General features: G+C 47.7%; 1 protein-coding gene across 1 annotated transcript in view; it reads right to left on the reverse strand.

The window, feature by feature from the left end:
• Positions 1 to 2,635: 2,635 nt before the first annotated feature.
• The window catches only part of LOC117802818 ((E2-independent) E3 ubiquitin-conjugating enzyme FATS-like), a 148,376-nt gene continuing 128,197 nt past the window's right edge, over positions 2,636 to 22,814 (reverse strand). Inside the window, exons 3-5 of the mRNA XM_034663640.1 lie at positions 19,409 to 19,498; positions 12,407 to 12,498; positions 2,636 to 3,769 (exon numbers count right to left, since the gene is read on the reverse strand). Of these exons, the coding sequence (XP_034519531.1) occupies positions 2,636 to 3,769; positions 12,407 to 12,498; positions 19,409 to 19,498 (1,316 nt within the window). The remainder of the gene's footprint in view (positions 3,770 to 12,406; positions 12,499 to 19,408; positions 19,499 to 22,814) is intronic.

A 22,814-nucleotide genomic window follows, 5' to 3' on the forward strand; every position in this document is an offset into this window, starting at 1 on the left:
AGCCTCTAGAAAGAGAACAGGTCCCCACGTGTCTGTCAGAATGCGATGTCCCAATAGACATGGTTTATCTATACCATGCCAAATTTTTCAAGTCTCCCATTTTCCCTAATCTTAGTAACCTTTCTCCGTGCGTGTCCTGGAGGCTTATTCTAGAACACAATGTACAGGACTTCCTGTCTGGTGACCTAATGACTAGAACTGAAACTGCCTTTCCTCTGTTTGTAGAATTTTCCAGACTGCACCTCCCTTGCTGAATGTCGGCAAGGTGGCTGGAGAGGATGCTGCTCATGCAGGATTCGGGGATCCTTCAGATAAAAAGAAATCGGATTCAGTATGTATGAAATATGAAGACTGCTAATAGCACGTGTAACCACAGGAGGCTGTCAAGAATGCCTCCAATGAGATCCCAGTACCAGACAGGAAACACAAACGGCTCCTTGGAGTTTTAATGAGCATTGCCCCTATCAGAAGCATTTGCAATAAAGCTAGAACAGTCTGTCAAGACTGAAGGTCAGCAAGCTCACGCTTGGAGCGCTATGTAGGTTAGCCCAGGACAGACCGAGGAAGTTAGAGCCCACGAGTCGTGCTTATAAATCTCAGGCAAGAATTCAGTGGTGTGGACAAGAAGTGCGTTCTTGTCACCTGGGAAGAAATACATCCCGTTGCAAATGAGTTTCTGAGTGAGAAAGCACGGAAGTCCAGGGAGGGTTGTGTGAGTGAGCGTGCCTACATATGCCTCTGAGGCGTGTGCCCAAATGGTGAGTGACTGAGGGACCCAGAGTCACACGGACACTCTCCCTCACAGATTCACCTCAGGCAAACAGAGCAGAGCTTTTTTCAAGCTAGAGAGGACCTTTGAGAACACCAAACGCACCCCTTCTCTAGCTACCCAGATGAGAAAATAGGCTCAGAGAGTGAGGGTGGCTTGTCCATATTCACTGTGCAAGAAAATAATAGATGAGCAACTCGCAAAAGAAGGCGACCTGACCTCTGTGACTATCTTTCCTCAAATGGTAGAATGAAGCCACACGATTCAGAGCCACTCAAATTCTCCAGATGGAATCCTGGGGATCTAGAGTTATTCTGAGGGAAGTTGGCCCATGGGAAGTAGAATTAATCCGATACTCTTTGCCTAAGAACATCAGTTACATGAGCAGTCAAAATCAAAATCAAATATCTTCTCTGCACCAAAGCCAAAATAAGTTGGGGTGGGGTGGGGGATTTTCTCTGCTCATGCTTCTCTCCCCTGAAATCAATGTTTGCGACCTGGCTCTAGTGATTTTTAAAGATCCTTTGCTGAAAGTACCATAAATCCAAATGATTATTTCGCACCACGAGACACGACATAAAGACAAGGATGCACTTCAGTGGGGGTGGGGGCGGGGGTGGGGGTGGCAGACATATAACAATGTAGGTTGTACGTTTCTGGAATCTTGATCACTGAGGAAGAGGAAGTGGTTGACTTGAGCGATTTCTTAAAAACACTAAACTGAGGCCCATCTTTGCAAGCCCTTTGATAAGGGCTTACGTCTTCCTTTTTGCAGTAAGTCTTGTAAGACTCAGAGGCATTTTGATGGTCTAATCAACCTGGAAGCCATGTCAAATCGCCTTAAAAATCTCTGCGCATTCAATATATATACACTTGTTAAAATTAATTACATCACTTACCATTTCTACACACATTATAGCTTAAAATGTTTTACAGTCATTTTTATTAATTAATAAAGCCTTAATGGACAAAAATTATACTATAAAATTAACATACGTATGCTGCATTTCTAATTTTACTGCTATTATCTTTAAATATTTTCCCCAAATGGAAAGTCACTAATTCATAAATCAGAGTCTCTCCTAGAAAGCAAAACTGAAAATTGGAAGTTTATCAGAGAAGGAAATCTGGTGTTGGGTTAAGGCCTGTTTTCCTCTCCCTTAGTCTCCTAAGAAAGGTAAAGGGCGCCCAGGGCTGCTGACGTTGGGAATTCTGCCTTGCCCTGGCAATGGCAGAAATAGCAACAAATTCTATCTAAGTTGCTCCAGAAAACTGCTGCTTTTGCTCATTAGTAGGGAGAGTCCCCAATTTGCCTCTTTTTGAAAATGTCCCATAATTACTAATCTCCCCCCCCCACACACACACCTCATTCCAGGCGATATTCCTAAGAGCAATCCATAAAGACCAACTGTCGGATTGAAAGGTAAAGAAGAGCAGGACTGTGAGCCCTTCCCTACCCAGATGTTCAGACAAGAGAGACAAAACCTCTGGGCGTGGACAGCACTTTGTTCTCTCTTCCCTGCCTTGGAGCGATGAGCGATATGGGCCTAAAAGAACTTCATCTGGGGGCTACGGTTTCCTGCTCGTGACATTACAGGGTCTGGAGCTATTGCTGTAAACAGAACTTTGAGGGAAGGTCCCTTAGAATCCATAACAGTATCTGTGAAAATCTACGGCAGACATCAACACTGAGCTACCAACTGCCAACTTAGTGCAGAGAACGTANCACATTGAGCTACCAATTGCCAACTTAGTGCAGAGAACGTAAAGCGGTGCTTCTGAGAACCACTTCTTGAAATAAGTCATGTAGAAGCAACTCACTACCCACCCCGGGGGGCGACTTGCCCCCTGCTGAGGCCGGGAGTGTCACTCACCTGCTGTGTAACTCCAGCCAGGGATGTGAATGGACAGTTGGTTGGTACAGCGAGCCATGTGCCCAGTCGTGTCGTCCTCTTGCCCTTTTCTTACAGTCACCTGGTGAACTCCCACACCCGAGAATGCTTCATTTTCCAACAGACGGGAGCCCCTCCAAGGACAGGTGCGGGACCCCAAATGCACCTGCTCCAAGGACGGGTTTTCCTTCAAGAAGCTTCCTTGCAAACCTGGGTTCCAGCGGGGGCCTAGGAGGTTCCGGTTTCCCTTCGCAAGCTCCTGCTTCAAGGCACGGCATATTGGCCCTTCCTTAGCTGTGCCGTCTGCTCCATCTGGTGTCAACCCGTGCGAACTGCAGTTTAGGCTCAGGGACAGGACCGACCTGTGCATTTTAGGGCCAGCAAGCGGAGGTTGCTCAATGGGGACGGAGAGGGACCGGTCTAGATAGTAAATGGAATTCGGGCACTGCTGAGACACCCTGACATGGACGCAGGAGCTGAACACCAGCGGCGCCTTTCCCGACCGCGGGGCGCCTGGAGGAAAACTGTTCTCTCGGTTGTCCACATCGGTGATCCAGTACTGTCGACCCTCGCACAGCGGGGGGTCCGCGTCGCGCGCCTTCACCCTCACCACAGAGCAGTTTCTGGAGAACTCCGCGCAGGGGAACGGTCCCTGGTGCCGACGGGGATCGGCAGCCCCAACCGGGGCAAAGGGGTCCCGCAGCAGAGCGCCCTGGGCCCGGCACTCGGTGCACCGCGGGTCCCCCACGGCCTCCCACGCCAGGGTGCTGGCTGGGGGGCCCACGCGCCTGGCCGTGATGGTGATGGACGCAAAGCCCCTTTGGGAGCCGCTGCACGGCTTCTCCTCGTTGGGTCGCAGCTCCGTGTCAGGTCCTGGCTCCTCCGCCGGCGTCTGAGTGCCCAGCCTGCCCCCGGGAAGGAGGGCGAACGCCCGGCTGATGGAGACCCCGCTGCGGTTCACCCGCGATGGCCTGGCCGGGTGCGCGTGCAGAGCCGGCGCGCAGGGCGCGGGCAGCGCGGCCCTGTTTGCCTTTGATTTATTCTCATCAATCAGCTGTGAAATGACTAGGGATGAAATCATTTTTGTGTTTTGCGATGCCAGAGTCTCCTGCAAATGGGAAAAGATGGCAATTATTCAAATGGCCTATTGTAACGCAGGAGGTAAACTCGCTTTCAAGGACCAAGAGGACAGCCCAGAAACCTGTTTTCGGTCAAGGCCTTCCGCCCCACACCTGACACCACCTCTGCGTGCTCGCAAGGGCAGGAAACCCAGATCCGTCTGTGAAACGCTTATATATTCTGGAATCATTCTTCTGACCTCTGACCGGGGAATTGGTTTTCTCTGCTGGGTGTCTATTCTTAGTTTATTGAATGAGGTTTGCGTCGATGGGGATCATCAGATTTCAATAATCACCTCCACCAGGCCCAGGAGCACCTGAAGGCAGGTTCACAGCCTCAGGGGGAGGGAAGATGAAATTCTGGAGCAGGGCTGGGACTTGGGGCCCAGGTTTATATAGGAGATGAGTTAGCACTCCTCCAAAGCCGGGGGGGGGGTCCTCTCTGCCTGAGTCCCCAAACCCCTAACACAACCCTCTACTTTTGCTGATTCACTCTGGGATTCAGCGGCTCCCCATGCTTGCCATGGTGGGGGTCAAATCCCAGACAGTGGAACATAGGCCATCAAAAACCCAAGCTGGACAGTTACCTAGACTAACACAGCGACCCTGAGAATCACGTATCAGAAAGGAGAGGAGGGGTGTTGGACAAGACAGATGTGGTTCGTCTGCATTTCTGTGCTCATGGGCATAGGCACGGTTTCTGTCCAGGAGAGGGATCAAGGTGTTCATGCTTCCTTATCAGCAGATCTGTGTCCTAACAGTAAATTGCTAGTGTGTCCAAAACAATGTGCTGAGATTTTTAATAAAGCATCTAACCAGGTCAACACCAGGAGGAAGAATCTCTTCTGTCCTGGTTTTGTTTTTAATAGGTGTATGTGTAAAACACTGCAGAAAGCAACGCCGGCAACTGAATAGTGAATGCTCACAGGATCCCCCATTTTGATGCTCAACATTTTACGTGGTTAAAATGAACCCTTGCGTGGAACAGCACAGGACCCAAAATAATCCGGTAACCACTCAATTCCCACCAGGAGCGAGCTTTCACGAGGAGCCTGGAGGCTTAATTGGTGCTCGGCAAGGAAGCAGCAATTCCCACGCTGTAAGGGGCCTGAGAATCACCTGGAATGTTAACAACGAAAGGTTCCCCAGGCTCCAGAGATTTTGATTCTGTAGGCCTGTGGGTGGGGCCCCGGCATCTGCATTTTAACCAACATCCCGGTGATTCCGATATAGGTGCTCCAGATTCCGATATAGGTGATCCAGGGAGCACGCTCAGAAAAGCACGAACTGGTCTTTTGAAGGAGGGGAGTGGCTTGTGTTTGAGAAGAGACAACTGTTCTCTTTTCCTTAAATGTGATAAGAAAGCACAAAATTTTATTTTCTTCAGAGCTGGATTAACACCCATTTATGCCACTAATGTAATGCTTTCCTCCACCTGGACTTTTGGCAGGAGGGCTGGCCCATGAGATCTTAGCATCCGAGGCTCGTTGCATTCTGTTAGCCACGGTGGTCAGCTTCTCGGTTTTTCCTTTTTTCCCCCGTTTTTCATTGCAATCCCTATCACCCGACACATGGTTAGATTTTAAAGGTACATGGGAAGTTGCAAATTCAAAAGATAACCAGGGACAGGTGAAGAAGAAACAGTCATCTTAAACTTCATCTTTTTATTTATTATATGTTAGTCACCATACAGTACATCATTAGTTTTTGATGTAATGTTCCATGATTCATTGTTTGCCTATAACACCCAGTGCTCCATGCAATATGTGCCCTCCTTAATACCCATCACCGGGCTAGTCCATCCCCCCACCCCCCTCCCCTGTAAAACCGCCAGTTTGTTTCCCAGAGTCCATAGTCTCTCGTGGTTCATCTCCCCCTCTGTTCCCCCCTTTCATTTTCCCCTTCCTTCTCCTACAGATCTCCCTGCTATTCCTTATGTTCCACAAATGAGTGAAACCATATGATAATTGTCTTTTCCTGCTTGCCTTACTTCACTTAGCATAATCTCCTCCAGTTCCATCCATGCTGATGCAAATGTTGGGTAATCGTTCTTTCTGATGGCTAATATTCCGTTGTATATATGGACCACATCTTCTTTATCCATTCGTCTGTTGAAGAGCATCTCCGCTCCTTCCAAGTTTAGCTATTGTGGACAATGCTGCTATGAACATTGCAGTGAATATGGCCCTTCTTTTCACTACGTCTGTATCTTTGAGGTAAATACCACTAGTGCAATTGCTGGGTTGTAGAGTAGCTCTATTTTTAATTTTTTGAGGGACCTCCACACTATTTTCCAAAGTGGCTGTACCAGCTTGCATTCCCACCAACAGTGTAAGAGGGATCCCCTTTCTCCACATCCTCTCCAACATTTGTTGTTTCCTGCCTTGTCAATTTTTGCCATTCTACCTAGTGTAAGGTGGTATCTCAATGTGGTTTTGATTTGATTTTCTCTGATGGCTAATGATTTTGAACATTTTTTCATGTGTCTGTTAGCCATTTGTATGTCTTCATTGGAAAAGTCTGTTCATATCTTCTGCGCATTTTTTTATTTGATTATTTGTTGCTCGGGTATTGAGTTTGAGTTCTTTGTAGATCTTGGATACCAGCCTTTTATCTGTAGTGTCATTTGCAAATATCTTCTCCCATTCCGTGGGTTGCCTCTTTGTTTTGTTGACTGTTTCCTTTGCTGTGCAGAAGCTTTTTATCTTGAAGAAGTCCCAAAAGTTCATTTTTGCTTTTGTTTCCTTGTCTTTGGAGACGTGTCATGAAAGAAGTTGCTTTGGTCGATGTCAAAGAGGTTACAGCCTATGTCCTCCTCTAGGATTTTGATGGATTCCTGTCTCACATCAAGGTCTTTCATCCATTTGGAGTTTCTTTGTGTATGGTGTGAGAGAGTGGTCAAGTTTCATTCTTCTGTATATAGCTACCATATCATCTTTTTAAAAATCTAAATATCACTGGCTACCTTTTTCCGGATAGCTAACGAGCGCCAGGCCCTGCTTGACACCTCTTTCAAGGTGGGGGTCTCCTCTTCAGTGCGTCTCATAACACATAAGAACCTGGGAGCTTATATAAGCCTCAGCCCCAAACAGTGGCATCAGAATCACGAGGGGTGGGGCCAGGCATAGGCGTTTCTCGTTTCCAGTGTGATTCCAGCAGACCGGTGATGCTGAGAAGCACCTCCCTCTCCTTTCTGCGCTGCCCTCTCCACGGCTGTGGTTTACCTACAAGAACAGTGAAATGCACCTGGCACCTACCCCAGGCAGTTTGACTTGGTACGCAGTCCCTCCCTAGTTAAATTTAGTTCTGATAATCATTGGGCCCGTGCATCCTACCAGGTGCATAATCGTTCCTGGTAGGAATTCCTCTGACACAGGTCTCAGAAAAAGCAAATATTCATCTTGGAAAGTGGGCTGTACTGGTCTTATTTTATACTTTATAACAATGTTTCCCAAAGTTCGAGCCCGTGACCACTTGCATAGAAAACACTTGGTGTGGGGAGGGTTAAAAATGCAGATTTCTAGACCCCTCCCTCCCCCTCTCCAGACCTAGGGTGAATCAGGATCTCTGGGGTAAGGCCAAGAAGCTGTGTTTTTAACCAGCTGCCAGGTGATTCTCCTGCACAGAGAGGGAAGAAGGAGTTCCAGGCCAGGACTCAGACCTCCTGGGGTCCCTCCTGAGCGCACACTGGAGGGACGTCCTGGGGCTACACTGGGGGCTGTAGGTACCACCGTAGAAGGTCCTAGAGGCCCAGAAGGATGGGATAGAGAATCACCCACCATCTCATCACCTCGGGTCTGGCAGGTATAACTGACTCTGAGCCCATCAAATGCAAATGGATAAAGGAAGAGCAACAATGAATGACATGAATTTGAGCTTAATTCTAAAGCTGGGGAATCAGTGGTATGTCAGGGTGACACTGTTCCTGAGCGGGGGGATGCTGATAGAAGCCCAGTCCCAAAGAAAAGTCTGTTTGCCTTCTCTACCTTACCAGTTTTGGAGATCAAAAACAACAAAGGACATGGAAGTACCTCTCAAAATATGAACATGATATGTAACTGCAGGGTCTGACTTTTTCTGTGATTTAGCAGAAATCGGAGGATATCTGATGGACTCAAACCTCTAGGTGAGTGGAGTATTTGTAATGAATGCATTTGTGTTTATTTGAATTACACAAATGGAAATACCTAGTACATACCCAATACATGGAAATTTTGTCAACGTGAATGTAGAATGAGTGAAACCTTCCCAGATGTAAGTTCTGTCATTCTAACATACAGTCATGATCAACCCATTTATTCATCAACTCCTCAGATCTATTGAGCTCCTACTCCAGGAAACTGAGGAAACTTCTTAGCCCCATGGGGTTAACGGGAGAGAACACCAAGCAGGTAATCAAATGCTCAGGACTGGGATTATTGGTTAAATTTTACTGAGTTTTTTTTCCTGAGGTGTTTACTCTCAGCTTTGACAAAAGCCCCAACCGACAGACTGAGAGAAATTAAAAAGGAAACACTATACTCTTTGCTTGTCAAAACATGAATCCTACTCTTGTATGGGAAGTTCTATTTATCAGATCCTATTTTCTCATTAAGATCCACTAAATCGTTAAAGATAAGGTCCAACCTCTTAAAATTCCGGGCTGCCCTAACACAGCACCCCAGTCCGGGTGGCTTAAAAAGAGAAATTTTATTTTGTCACAGTTCTGGAGGCTGGACATTGGAGATCAAGCAGCCAACAGGATTGGTTCCTTCTGAGTCTTCTCCCCGTGTCCCCACATTTTCTTCCTTGAGTGTGTGACTGTGTTCTAACATCCGTCCTCCTCTTGTAAGGGTATTGGTCATACTGGATAAGGCCCACCCTAATGACCTCATTTAACCTAAATTACCTCTTTAAAGAGTCTGTCTCCAAACACAGTCACGCTCTGAGGTGCTGGGAAGTAGGACTTCCACACGTGCATTTGGGGGTGGGGGGAGACGGTCCATGACAGACTACAACATAGGACTTTGTGTCCAGCTCCTCTTCCGGGGCCGGGAAGCCAAGAAAGAGAGGAGACAGAGGAGCTATTATGATGTTCCTAACTTGGCCCACTACTTTGAAAACTTTTTAAAAAAGTGATCACATCTTCACATCAAGTATCTTTCCCAGTGAAGCTATTTCAGGGTGCCGCTCTGTTCTTTATTTTGGGTTAACTGAACACGGCTTTGGGGAAAAAAGGTATCTTTTATCTAGAATAAGATTAACTGATGGAAGATTTGATTTGAAAAGAAAATAATCTTGCATTTAAATTAGAACATTCAAGGTCAGAGGAAGGTCAAACGAATAGTGGGATTTCGTGTCTCACTCTGGCGATAAATCACCCACTTCCTGACCATCGTCATACAACACTCGCCTGTGTACATTTTCTTTCTCATAAAAGCTGCTTTCAGATATTGATTTCTTTTAAATGTTTCAAACATGATTGTGTGGGGCTGGTAACTGCTTTCCTAGTTTTATGCATTTTATTGACTGTTTTTAACTTTATATTTATGCCTGAAGGCATATTACTATAAAGGCACCATTTCATAAATTGAAGGAAGAAAGAGATAAGCAGCGGATGGTCAGAGAAATCAGATCCTGAGCCACTGGGATGAGGATGCTTCCATTTCTGTAGCAATTTATTTCTCCAAAGGATAAGCATCTAATCCAACCTGTGGCTTTGAAATCTATATTTTTCTCCACTTGACAATTCTTCCCTTTTCCATGGTTGCTCTGCAGCCTACAACGATGTTTGCCAGATGGATTTCTTGGCCCCGTGTCTGCACAGATCCTCTCTATGGTCCCCTCCATTCTGGCTGCAAGCATGCTTCCTCCTTTTCAGCCCATCCAGCATCATCACCACTAAGCAATCTGTCACCCTAGCGTCATTTCATCATGCATGCAAGAGTGTTTTCAAATGTATGCATTCATGCTGGTATGTAGCACTAGGGGAAGACCGTTTTGAGACAAATGGAAGACTTGGAGCTTTTCTCCATCTCCGTCCTAAAACTTTTGTCTCTTTCCACGCACTTACAAGAAACCAAAGGACTTGGTGCAGTGTAATGTATAACAGTGGAAAGCTGGAAAGAATCCAAATGCATTTTAAAAGGGGATCGGGAGAGTAAATCATGGCAGGCACCATGGCATCATGTTCCATAGAAATTAAAAATAAAGATTACAAAGAATTTAAATTCCATGAGAAATTGCTTGTGATGGAATGTTATGTAATAAAAGAGAGCTATAAAAGTTGATATACACTGTAACTTTATGTAAAAAAAATACATGGGAAAAATAAGAGAACGAAATATATATAAATATTTTCTTATTTATATATTTCTATATTTTCCTAAGTGTCTACATGGAGCTGCCATTACTTTAGTTATCAGGAAAATTTAAACGTTGTTTTTTCAAAGACAGAAACTCTGTTCCATATTTCATTCCTTTTAAATAATCACTTGGTTGAAGAAGTCCCTGCATATCATTTCTATAGCTTCGGCGAATTTTGAAAGGAAAAGTGATGAATCTTGCACAGGCTCCGGAGGAGAGGCGGGGATTTATGGCAGTTACAAAGGAAGGGCATCCGTGAGGAGTGTTTCATCATCTTACAGCACCCTTATAACAAACACACAGGGACAAGCTTTAAAAGCTCGAAGTTGGGAGGGAAATTTGAAAGTCACACGACTGATACGATCAAAGTAGATGGTCCAGACCATTCCAAAGCAGATGTTTAGAAGGTGTGATTTCTGGGAGTTATTTAATTCAGCCACAGAAAATGACCGTGTGTGTGTGTGTGTGTTCTGGAGAACCAGCCGCATGGCCTCAAAGATCTATATCACTAATAACCAAACTGATTAATTTTAACATCAACAGGAAAATGCTGGAATCTGTCAGCTCAGTGTGAAAAACAGGTAGGAAAGATCTTCAGCTGGTATCTTTTTTAAAAAGAGTAGCACTCGGGGCACCTGGGTGGCTCAGTCAGTTAAGTGTCTGCCTTCGGCTGGGATCGTGATCCCAGGGTCCTGGAATCAAGCCCGAGTTGGGCTCCCTGCTCAGTGGGGAGTCTGCTTCTCGCTTTCCCCCTGCTCGCTCTCTCTTGCTCTTTCGTACTTTCTCTCAAATAAATAAAATCTTTAAAAAAAAAGAGTAACAATCGACTTCATCATTACCCTGCCCTTCTTAACTAGGTACCTCCTTCCAGGGACGGTTCTCAACGGTCCACTGTTTCTGCTGCTCATTCCCCTCCCTGCGACCTGACAACCCCGCTCCCGCTCCCCAGGAACAGATGAGTCATAGCCGAGCATCTTCACCTCTTCAGACAGTGAGCTCGGTGCTTCCACATAGAAAGGGCTTAATGGGGGGTATTGTAAGTACTGATGACTAGATCTCACACCCAGAATAGCATCCTTTCTCCATTGCGTGGGAGTTCAGGCCTGGGGTCTCTGAGCTTCATTGAAAGCAGAGCTAAATCAAGGCTAAAACAAGCATTTGGGGGGGGGATTTTTTTTTTACAGATACCCTTGCCACTTTAATCTGCCATGAGACATCGATTCTTCTAGTCCCACGATCTCTTAGAATTACAAAAGGTGGTGGCAGATTATCCATTTGTGAAAGACAACAGAGGTCTTGTAAACTAATACCCTGGATGATTCTTTCAGGCAGGGAAGTCCACATTTTAAGATCTGTTAACTGGAATGAGCTTTCCTCTATGCCAGCCCTTTAAAGCAAGCTAAGAACAGAAGCTCTGAGGCGCCTGGGTGGCTCAGTCGGTTAAGTGTCTGACTTTGGCTCAGGTCATGATCTCAGGGTCCTGGGATCGAGTCCAGCATCGGACTCCCTGCTCAGCGGGTAGCCTGCTTCTCCCTCTGACCCTCCCTCTCTCTCGCGCTCTCTCAAATAAATAAATAAAATCTTTATTTAAAATAAATTTTAAAAAAAGAAGAAGAAGAACAGAAGCTCTGGAGCCAGACAGCTAACGAACTGGGAGCTTCAGGGCAATTCAAATACCGGAGCTACTGGAGATTTATTTTCTCACCTGCAAAATGGGTATAATAATAATACCTCCCTCCCGGGATTGTGGGAAGGATGCAATGAGTCAGTCAATTAGCCAGAACCTGGTATGTGATACACTGGCAATATTAACCACCCTGTACAGAGTGCTTTGTTCTCTGGAACCAGAAACATTTCATTTTATAAATATGACCTCTAATTTTCTCCCTATTTCAGACAACTGACACTTTTTGCAGTTATAACAATGTACACTAGCTTGTTAGATTTCCAATTATCTCTTCTCCACCTTCGAAATGCTGCATGGCATCATTCTGTCTCTCTCCAGCAGATTAATTTTGGTTTAAAATTGAGATTCAATCACCATACTCTCCTATGATGCTGCAAATTCACAAATTGTTGGTGAAGATTATAAAAGAATAATTAAATATACAGTGCCTACTTTAATGTAACAAGTCTTTGTCATTGATGGCTAGATATTCTGCTGCCTTAATTCAGTTTTGACTAAACAAAATAAAATGCAAACACATCATAAGTAGGCCAATGATCCTGTTTTGTACTTGGCTGCATGTTGCTGACGACTCGAGAAGTTAGAAACATGTTACCTCGGTGAAGTCAGATTTCTTCTCTGTAACATCAGGCTGAAGATTTTTAAGGGCAATTTGATCATTTGTACTGTACCGGTTGTTCCGTAATCCTAGGCAAAAGGAGATAATATTGCTATGTTTTAGTATATGAAAAGATAAGATGGAATCTGTAACTCTACTATAAAGTTTCATGTCACCTAGTCAGGTATCATACCAGCCAAGGGTGAATCCGGTATATTCTGACCCATGATAAAACCTTGTACATTTCCCCCATTCACGCCACCCCCTGATTTAGGCTCCCTGAGTTTATTATTCTATAGTTTACAATTAGGCTGTAAGATTCCTTCTTCCATGCAGTAGTTCATGTTCCTAGATTCAGTAATAGTTGAACAAGTTTGGATGGCTCACATTCTCCCTCATCCTGAGTTTACACCCAGCAGGAGAGAAAATCACATCGAAGAGGTTCCCAGCACCACTAGAATTAAGGAAAGCTGAAACATAAGACCAACTTTCATCCAATCTCTTAACACAACAGTGCTTAAAGGAGCCACAAGTGGCCTGGACGTGGATACCGAAGCTGCTTTGGAATAGCTGGGGATAATTTTGTGATAATACTGTAGGGATAAGTGAGACACTGTGGACAGCCCTCCACAGACACACCAGCCTCCCTGATGGCCCAGGATATCATCAGATCCAAGTGAACAGAGCAGGCGGCCAAGAATTATGAACCTGGATTCCAGTTCCGGCCCCACCACCCACAAGTGTGGTAACGATGGATGAGGTGGAATTTCCGGATCCACCAAACCCACCCTGCTCTCCTCATGGAGCACTGAATCATGGAGCACTGAATAGAATCCACAGCCCGGCAGCCTTATGATCCGCCTGGGCACCTGGTGCTAATGCAGGAACATCTATAAACACAGGAAGGTAGAGTAAAAAGGAGAGTCTGTGTGGCCCCGTCCCTGGAGCTGGATAACAATGCTGCCTTCACGATGCAGATATTTTGGGGAAAGTGATTTTTCCAGAGCCTACAAAGAATGGTCCCCCAACAGCTGGTGCTGGTGATGAGAAAAAGGAGATTGAAGAAGCACCTCCCTAAGTTAGAGTCCTGTCTTCATCAACTCATGAGAAGGTTTCAGTAAAAATTTACATATAATTCAAATAACTCCATTTAAAGCATTTTAAAATAATTCAAAGCACTTTATGGAGCAAATGATATTTTTCTGTTTGGCAGGTTTGCAAAGGGGTCAGGACATGGCTTGCAGGAATTTCAAGGGCCCCTACTGACCCGTCCCAAGCCTGCTCGTGTCTCACCTCGTCCTTGGGTGACGACAGAGGCCTCATCAGCTCCGCCCCAGACATGTGGTTGAGCCTCCATCCCTGCCTGTTGTTGAGTGACAGAGATTGTCATCCAAGATGATGTGCACAGATTACTTTCCACGAAGCGCAAACATAAGGCCTGAAAGATCTCACGGATTTCTGTGCAGAGTCAATACTTCATGATGAGCTGACAATAAAGCGGATGAAGATGGAAATCTCCCGGCTCTAGTCGGGCGGCATCAAAGTCGGCGTGGGCTTGGGGGCCAGTGAGGCCCAGGCTGCAGCCCAGCCCAGCTCCAAGTTCACACGCGGCAGGTGCATTACTCACCCCCTCGGAGTTCCTTCAGCCATTAAAGGCAGAGAAGAACACTTCCTGCCCAGCCTTGTCACTGATGCACAGAGGCTCGTGTGTGTCAAGTGCGTGGCCCGGGTGCGATCTGGGGTTACTGCCCGATGAACTTCACTGCTTGTGACTGTCTGTGAGCGGCACCAAAGCAGCACCACCTCCCACCCTGGGCCACGAGGTCACTAGCACCAAGATGGTCACTAGCGTTAGACCACGCTCAGTCCCAGAGTCTCTAGCTACTTGTGTGGCTTTGGGCAGATCACTCAGCATCCCTTGGCTCCCTGCTATGAAGTGGAGATGACAAGGGAGCTGACTTCATAGAGGGACTGGGAAAGATGAACTGGCCTAACTAACCAGCCCTCTGCACAATGCCCAGAACGCGATGACATGTGATAAACATCGGCTCCAGGGAAGTGGCCTCACCCCCCTGGGGAGGAGGGACGGCACCGGGGCCAGACAAGCAGGGACTGTGCATTAGTGGCCTGTGGCTGCTGCATCAACAGCCACCAACTTCGAGGCTTCAACAACACAGATGTGATATCTTACAGCCCTGGAGGTCAGGTGTCCAATGCAAGTGTCACGGGGCTCAAGCCAAGGTCTCAGCTGGCAGCACTCTTTGGGAGACTCTAGAGAAGATCTGTTTCTTTGCCTTTTCCAGCTGCAAGAGGCTGCCGGCTTTCCTTGGCTCCCGGCCCCGCGTCCCTCTAACTCTGCCTCCATTATCTCTTCTCCTTCTCTCTCTGACCCTCCCGCGTCCCTCTTAACAGGACCCTAGAGATGAGACTGGGCCCATGGATCATCCAGGAGAGTTGTCCCGTCTCGAGGTTCTTCAACCTGCAAAGTCCCTTGCCATGAAAGGTAAGATGTCCACCGATTCTGGGGACACGGACATATTTGGGGGCACCACAGACTAGTTGGGGAGACTGAGGTAGAAACGTGGGATGAAATGTAGGGCCTTTAAAACAGCAACTATGAAGTCTATGTAGCAAACAAGGGTAAGCGCTTACAGCGTGCTGTTTATGGAAAGAAAGGAAACAAAGACTTATGAGCCACATGATTGCAACGTTAAAAGAAAAATTTCAATATGTGCGAGAATCCCCCAAACCAGTAAACTTGTAACTTAGAGCCATGAACCTAGTTTTGAGTGAAAATGAGGTAGGATGAAAGCCACACAGCAGGATGCCTGACATAATGACCTCAAAGGACATGAGGAGGTGAGTTACCAGAGTGGTTAAAAGCATAGAATTTGGGAAAGAAAGACCCTGATTCAAATCCGTCTCCGCCACTAACCACTTGGTCAATTTAAGTAATTTTGGGTAAGCCGCTTAATTGTCAGGGTCTTATTTTCCTGTGTCAGAGGAAACAAGACCCGTCTCCTCGGGTCGTCATAAGAAATAACGAGACGCTGAGTATCAAGACCTGAGCAGAGTGCCCAGCATGTGGTGATGACATGACCCCCACCCCACCCAGTGCCTTCCCACCTACCACATAACTGTCACCACCAGTAAAGGCCCCCACCACAGGGCGACCTGCACTGGTGTCTCTGAGGAAGGCAAAGCTTGGGGGGGACACTTGGGGCAGGGTAGCAAGAACAAGACTAATAGTTCTAGCTTTTCCAGTAGCTGGGATCCATCAGTTTCATGGGAAAAGGGTTCATGTCTCCAATACAGAAAACGCATTACCCAGAACGGATTGCACCTGGCCTCGGTCTTGCTCCTGGTGCAAGGCCGGGGGGGGGGGTCCAGACCAGTCCATTCCTTCTCTCCACACTGGGAGCTGGTCTGGCCTGGACCCCTCACAGGGGCAGGGGAAGTCCACTCTGCATCAAGAAATTGTCCTTGTTAAAAGGAAACTGGCCGAGGGTGGGCAGGCCCTGAGCACGTGCAAGTGTAGGTCATCAGAGAAACCCAGCAGCCGGGGACCAAATTCTAGTTGTGTCGCTTTGTGTACTTTACATAATCTCATTGATTCTGGTTTCCCCTCTATGAAATTAGAACCTGGAGCTGTCTCTTCTCATGCCCTGCGGGGGGGGGGGGTCCCATCCCCCAGCTGACTCACAGCTTCACTCCCCTCTGAGGACCATCCTCTGGAGGCTACACCTTTCTCTGTGTTGGCCCACAGACCAGGACGGGGCACAAAATGGGTATAAAAGCCAGGGAAGCTCTGCTATTTATGCTTCGAGCATAACCCAAGGGCCAGAGTGTAGCTGAGACCCCATCAGGGCTCCCTAACTCTCTCACAATCCTTCCCTGGACAGCACCCTCTCCCACATACCCCTCGATCCCTGCCTCAGGCTCTGCTTCTTGGAAACCCAACGGAGTCCTACCTCACGGTGCTGTTTAACAGTGAGGGCTTTCCGAGACCACCAGCCGCTGCATCATGGGTGAGCTTGTCAGAAATAACCTTCTTGGGCCCCACCCGCTGACCTACAGATCTACTGAATAGACACTCAGGTGGGGCTTAGCCATCAACGTGTTCGCAAGCCCTGCAGAACACTCGGTGCAACCCAGGTCCAAGAACACTGCTGGTCTTCGTCCAACAAGCTCTTCTGCAAATGATGACTTTGAGGCCCCGGGACGAAACCACATGCCTTTGATGCAAAACCACCCCATGGCTGTTAGAAAACCATCATCTAGGGGATCTAAATGGACTTCTAACCAATGGCTTCAATGAAAAGGAAGCCATCAAGAACGCCAGCATGCTTTTATTTTGAAATGAATTTAAAAATCAGCGCAATTAGCCAATAATTCATTGCTAGTTTATGGATCCGCTGTGTTTGGTGCCCAGTGCTCTGGTCCTCTGGCCCCAGGGAGTGTGTCAGCGCACGGGCATGTCTGGAGAGTTTTTTCTCTGCTGAGATGGTTGGAAGGATTATACATGCTTCTGTCTCCATCAGCCTGAACACTCATCCAAAGCCACCCAGCCCCAACTGTGAGCCCCTTCCCAGAGGCCACAAGCATCATGTCGCTCATGGAATCCAGATTTCCTCTCTGGAGGAAGACGTGCTTCAGCAGGGAGCCCAGAGCAGGAACTGAAGGAGCCCCCAGGGTGTTGGGGGCCCTGGTGAGTAGCTCTCCCACCCACGGCTCTGCTACCCCAGCCTCAGTGAGCCACAGAGAGAGCCCTGCCTGCCAAGAGACCCCGGCAGGGGTTTGGGAGGGGGACACTTGAAATGGCCCTGTAGGAAGGGGTGAAATTGGGCAATTGTGGAAGTGGGGTGGAAAGAAGGTGACACAGCCCGAGCAGAGGCCAGTGAGAAAAGTGGGAATGGCTTAAGGTAAAGTGTAAGAGCAGAAAAATGCGGCATATTTGGAGACTGACCAGTGGCACTTTGGGGGAAGCACAGGATAGGAGCGAGGAATCCCCCACAGTTCCCACACAGCAGCCAACAATGCTTGCGTTGTTGCTGCACAGACAGCACACGAGCACCATCACGCCGTCACACGGTGCCCAGTGAACCGCCCGTCAAAGTCCTGTGCACCTGAGGGGTGCCCAGCCCTCAGTCAGCTTGGTGAGCACCCTGCATGTCAGGGACAGAGAAGGCCGTCCGGACGCCCACTTCTGGGACTGGAAATGCCTTTCCTCATTTCCGGTCTTAACAGGAGCCACGGTTTGCTCAGAGCTGTCACCAGGCTTTAACAATACCTTCTGAAAATATTTTAAAATAGATGTTTCTCAGAATCACTTATCAAATCTAAAGTAAACTAGTCACTTCTGTGGGATCTAAGCCTGTTAGCTACCCAATGTCTCTGGAAGATCTTTTCCATCTTTGACTTCTGGAACAATGGGTCTTCTGTCTTCCTCCCTCCTGGCTACTGTGTCTTGCTTTCCTTTGGGGGTTCTCTCCTTGACACCCCTGTTCTCCCTCTGGGCTCTTGTGCCAAATCTCAGACACGGCACGGACTTTGCTTTGCTTTATAAACCAACGCCGAGGAGGGACCCAGATCTCATCTGCGAGCACCAGCTAGAACCAGCCTCACGCTCGGCTAGTTTGAAAGGGAACCAGCCAACTCGCCCCGAGTCGCTGCCACCACCGGCCTCCTCTGTCTCTCCTCCCCCCGCCAACCCTGCATCCTGTTATCTTGGCGAGCAGCCCCCATCCTCCTATCACCCACAATAGAAACTGAGGTGTCCCCTTCCACACCCCTCCTTTCTCTTACCTCCAATGTCCAGGGGAAAGCCAAGGCCTGTTTTCTTTTATGAAATAGGCTCTGCTCCATCCCATCTGTTTAATCTCCCCTGTACTGCCTGGTCTCGGCAAGGTCACAGTCAAGCTGGTGACCCCACCTGCCTTGTGTCTTGTCTGGTTCCCCCAAATCCCCGTGACATCACCAGTTTGTGACCTTGTGCCTCCTTTGAAAAATCGAATGAAAGGACGCTCCCCTTGCCCTCCTCACTCTGACCCCTGAACAGGGCCTGGGAAACGTACGCATAAAAACCTGAGCTTGTGTGCACTGGCTCCTGGGGCTCCAGGAAACCAGGCTAAACATCCTTAAAACAAGCCTGCTGCTATTTCCCAGATGTGGCGGCTTCCACGCCTCTTTGATCTCAGGTGCCACCTTTGCGATCCTCCCGCCCAGCTCACGCCGCACCCTCAGATACAGCTTGGGAGTATCTCCTCCGAGAAGGGCTGCTTGGGCTGCCCTCCCGTGCATTGCCCTCTGTTCTGTGCTAATGCCTGTCTTCATCTCCTAGGGCTGCCATAACTAATGATCACTAATGAGGTGGTGATAGGAATTTATTCTCTCGCAGTTCTGGAAGCCAGAAATCTGAAATCGAGGTGTTGGCAGGGCTAGGCTGTCTCTGAAGGACCCAGGTGAGTCCTTGCCTCTTGCTAGCTGCTGGTGCTTGCCAGCCATCCTTCATGTCCCTTAGCTTATGGCAACAGAACTCTCATGTTTGTATCCATTGTCACATGGCCATCCTTCCTGTGTCTCTATGTCTGCAAATCTCTCTTTACAAGGGCACCAGCCACTGAATTTAACGCCCACCCTAATCCAGTCTGACCTCATCCTGATTATATCTGCAAGGACTCTATTTCCAAATTAGGTGACATTCACTGGGGGTTAGGACTCCCACATATCTTTTGGGGGAACACAATTCAACCCACATCTGTGCCCCTGACAGGCTGTCACTACTGTCCATCCCTACTACACTGCTCTGTAACTAATTGTTCATGAGTCTGTCTCCCCGAACGGACCGAGGTCTTTAGGGGCCGTCCTATTCATCTCCTTCCTCCCCTGCCTAGTCTAGCACCCGGCCAACTGAGGACGCTCACGGAATGTTGACCAAATGAACCAATTATTTTATATTTTGATAAGAGTTATATCTGTGGGGAAAAAATCACAACATACCTTCCTCGGAGAGTTTTATCATATTCCACTGGCGTTTCAAAGACATTTGACTCAGTTTCAAAGGTCTGTTAATGACAAGGATGTTTTTGGCTTAAAAAAAAAGAAAGAAAGAAAAGAAAAATCAGGCACAGTTTACATCTGTAACTACTCTTGGAATGAGTCAGGCTCCCACCGTCCGCCCTGGGCTGAAGAACCTCAGAACGTTCCACCTGTGATGAAGTCACCAGAACGTTCACGCGGCAACCAGGGGTGGGGGCACGGAGTCCACCTGGGTTCCATTTCTCGTTAGCAACAACAACATCATCACTTTGATGTTTCTATCTGAGGATTCTTTGATAAGTAAGAAAAGCTCACACGACCATTATTTAAGTTTTCTGCAGAGCACTGAGATGTGAGACAAGGAGCTATTCTCTCTCCTGCCTACAGTCAGATACCAACTTCTCTTCCTCCCCAATGTCTCAGAACTTCATTCTTTGCCTGGTTTTGATGATGGTGGTTCTCTTGCTAAGCAGCATTTGTACTGTTTTAAAGTTCCCTGAGTATGAAAATACATTCAGAAAATATCACAATGTTAATTTGTTTAACCCACTTTTAATATGTTACCAAATTCTGCAAACCGGGTGATCTAGAATATTGGGCAATATGACAGTCTGTTTACCAGGCAAGCTATTATAAGAACAATCGGTTTTCATGCAATTTAATTATAATGAACATTGTTTTATAATTTATGCCCGACCACATTTGGGGTAGCTTATAATTAGCAAGAAGGATTTTTTTTTTAAAGGTAAAGCTGTGATAAAAGAATCAAGTGGTGAGCTGGAGAAATCGCTGACCCATGACACCTGGACGAAAGACGACACTGGCACAGGTGAATCACAGCCTACGGGCACGTGTGCAACAGCCAAGGCCAAAGGGAGACACGGTAAATTGCATAACTCATTGCCTTTCAAATGAAATATGCCGTTTCGGAAGGAGAGTAGTTTCATCCCCTGGGATAAGACCCTGAAAGCAGGGTCATTGCAGAGGTGGACAGCACCGCTGTCAGCCTTTGCATAAACACCAAACCAGGGTGAACGTCCCTGGATAATCCCAACGTGCTCTGAGTCTGGTCAGTGTCGCTAACACATATTAAAGGCTGAAATTTCTTTTTACCTCTCTGCAAGACAATCGACGTCGGATACAGTGTGATCTCCTTCAATGCTCAAAATGGCCTTAGGAGGAGGGCGCTATTATCACCCCCATTTTACAGGTGAGGAAGCTGAGCCTCACTGAAGTAACCTTCAGGGGTCACCCATCCGGTGAGCCTCAAGCTAAGACTTTGCAATATGAACAGTCATTGTACCTGCAGAACAGGTAGAAACGGGACAGCATCTGTAGATCTGGTGACATCTCTGATGCCTGAGAAAGCGCCTGGGCTTTGGTGGCAGGGCCGAGCTGAGACCCGGTTCCACCCCATTCTAATGCTATGACCTTGGACAAGACACACAACCTCCAAGCCTGTGTTTGCTCCTCAGAGCGGCACCCTGACAGGCACGGAGGGCCAGGAACTATGAAATGAGGTAAGGAAAGGTCTCCGTGGGCTCAGCACAGTGCCTGGCACACAAGGGGCTCCAGGGAAAAGGGAATCTATTATCAGCCACAATTGTACACAGAATTTTCATCTCAGAAAATAAAGACGTTTTAAAAGTCTCTCCACTAGTTTTGTAGCCTTTCTGTATCTGATTTCTGAGATGCCCGGAATCTGAAGCACTGTGTCTCTGGCCCTTGGTGTCCAGGCTGGCTCCCTGGGGAACAGCACAAGGGCTGTGTGCCACATGTGATCGTGCGTTTGCACCCGTCTGTAAGGCCTGATGCCCACTCCTGTGTACAGGATTCATGCAATCACACCACGACATCTTTGAGGACCTGAGTCAGGTGCTGGGGTAACAAAGATGAATAGGGCACTGGAGTCCCCATCTTTGAAAAGCTCATAGACTGATGGAGGAAGGAGACACAAAACTAGACCTCTTTCAATGCCATGTGGATTGGATCATTTCCTCTTACGGACTGTCTTCTTTCCTCCCCTTCAACTGTGGTGAAATACCCGGAATATAAAGTTACCACCTTAATGTCCAGCTCAGTGGCATCCAGTACATTCCCACTGTTGTACAACCGCCCCCACCGTCCACCTCCAGAATTCTCTCATCTTGCATGACTGAGGCTCTGTCCCATAAAAACGAACTCCCCATCCCCCACACCCCAGGCCCTGGAATCCACCATTCTACTCTCTGTGTCTATAAATTTGACTACTCAGGAATCATACAGCATTTGCCCTTTTGCGCTGGCTTGTTGTGCTGAGCGTGTCCTCAGAGTGCCTCCGAGCTGTAGTTGGTGTGAGCATTTCCCTCCTCTTCAAGGCTGAGTAATATTTCCTTCCCCTTCGAGGCTGAGTAATCTTTCTTCCTCTTTGAGGCTGAGTAATATTCCACTGTATGTTGGGGTACGTTTTGTTTCTCCGTTCACATGTTGGTGGACATGGGGTTGCTTGCACCCCTCAGCTACTGTGAGTAATGCTGCCATGAAGAAGGCCATATAATATATTGTTTTGAGTTCCTGCTTCCAATTCTTTCTGCAGGTCGCCTTCTGCCTTTCATTCTGATTTCCTGTTGGTCTTAGTACCTAAACTTTTCTTAGCAAACACTAGAGTTCTTTTTTGAAGGGGAAGCAGGGCAAAGAGACGCATAGAGATCATTTCAGTAGTCACCTAAAAGCATCTTTGAAAAATTATCATTTCTCCCCCTTTGTACCCACATGCACAGGGGGAGGCGAACAGGGAGGGGATCTTGGTTCAAGTGCTTGACGGAGGTAAGCAAGCAAGCACAGGTGGCCTCTGTCATGTGCCCCTTCAATGTGGGCTCCAGTGTGAAAGGGAGAGAACACACCTCCCCTCTCAAAAAAAGACTCCACGAGTGAGGGAGGGGGTGCAACCCAGGTCAGAGAAAACCAGGCCCTGACAAGGAGTGGGCAGGGGTTCTGCTGGGCTCCCAGCAAATGTGCAGGCTCACCTAAGCAGGGTCCTGGGTCTGGGCAGCACGAAGGAACAGTGGAAGAGGTCGAAACAACGCAGTGTTCCCTCCTTTCTTTTGGCTTTAAAAGGGACACAGCCTGACATGGCGGGCAGAGTCCAGACGGGCAGCAAGGACGCTGGGCTCAGATCCCACCTGGCCACAGAACGGTGACCTTGAGCAGGTCAGCCCATCTTCCAGGCTCAGCTTCCCCATCTGTGACATGTGGAGTGGCCGGAGGCTACATGAACTCAGGGACACCGTCTAGCTCTGCCGTGTGGCCCTGTCCCGAGATAGCTGGCCACAGGGTGCTGGGGACATTTGAGGGTGTGCATGTGAGAACACAGCATCTCCACTCCAGC

This window comes from Ailuropoda melanoleuca, chromosome 6 (assembly GCF_002007445.2).
Source record: "Ailuropoda melanoleuca isolate Jingjing chromosome 6, ASM200744v2, whole genome shotgun sequence".
In the NCBI taxonomy this organism is placed as follows: domain Eukaryota; kingdom Metazoa; phylum Chordata; class Mammalia; order Carnivora; family Ursidae; genus Ailuropoda; species Ailuropoda melanoleuca.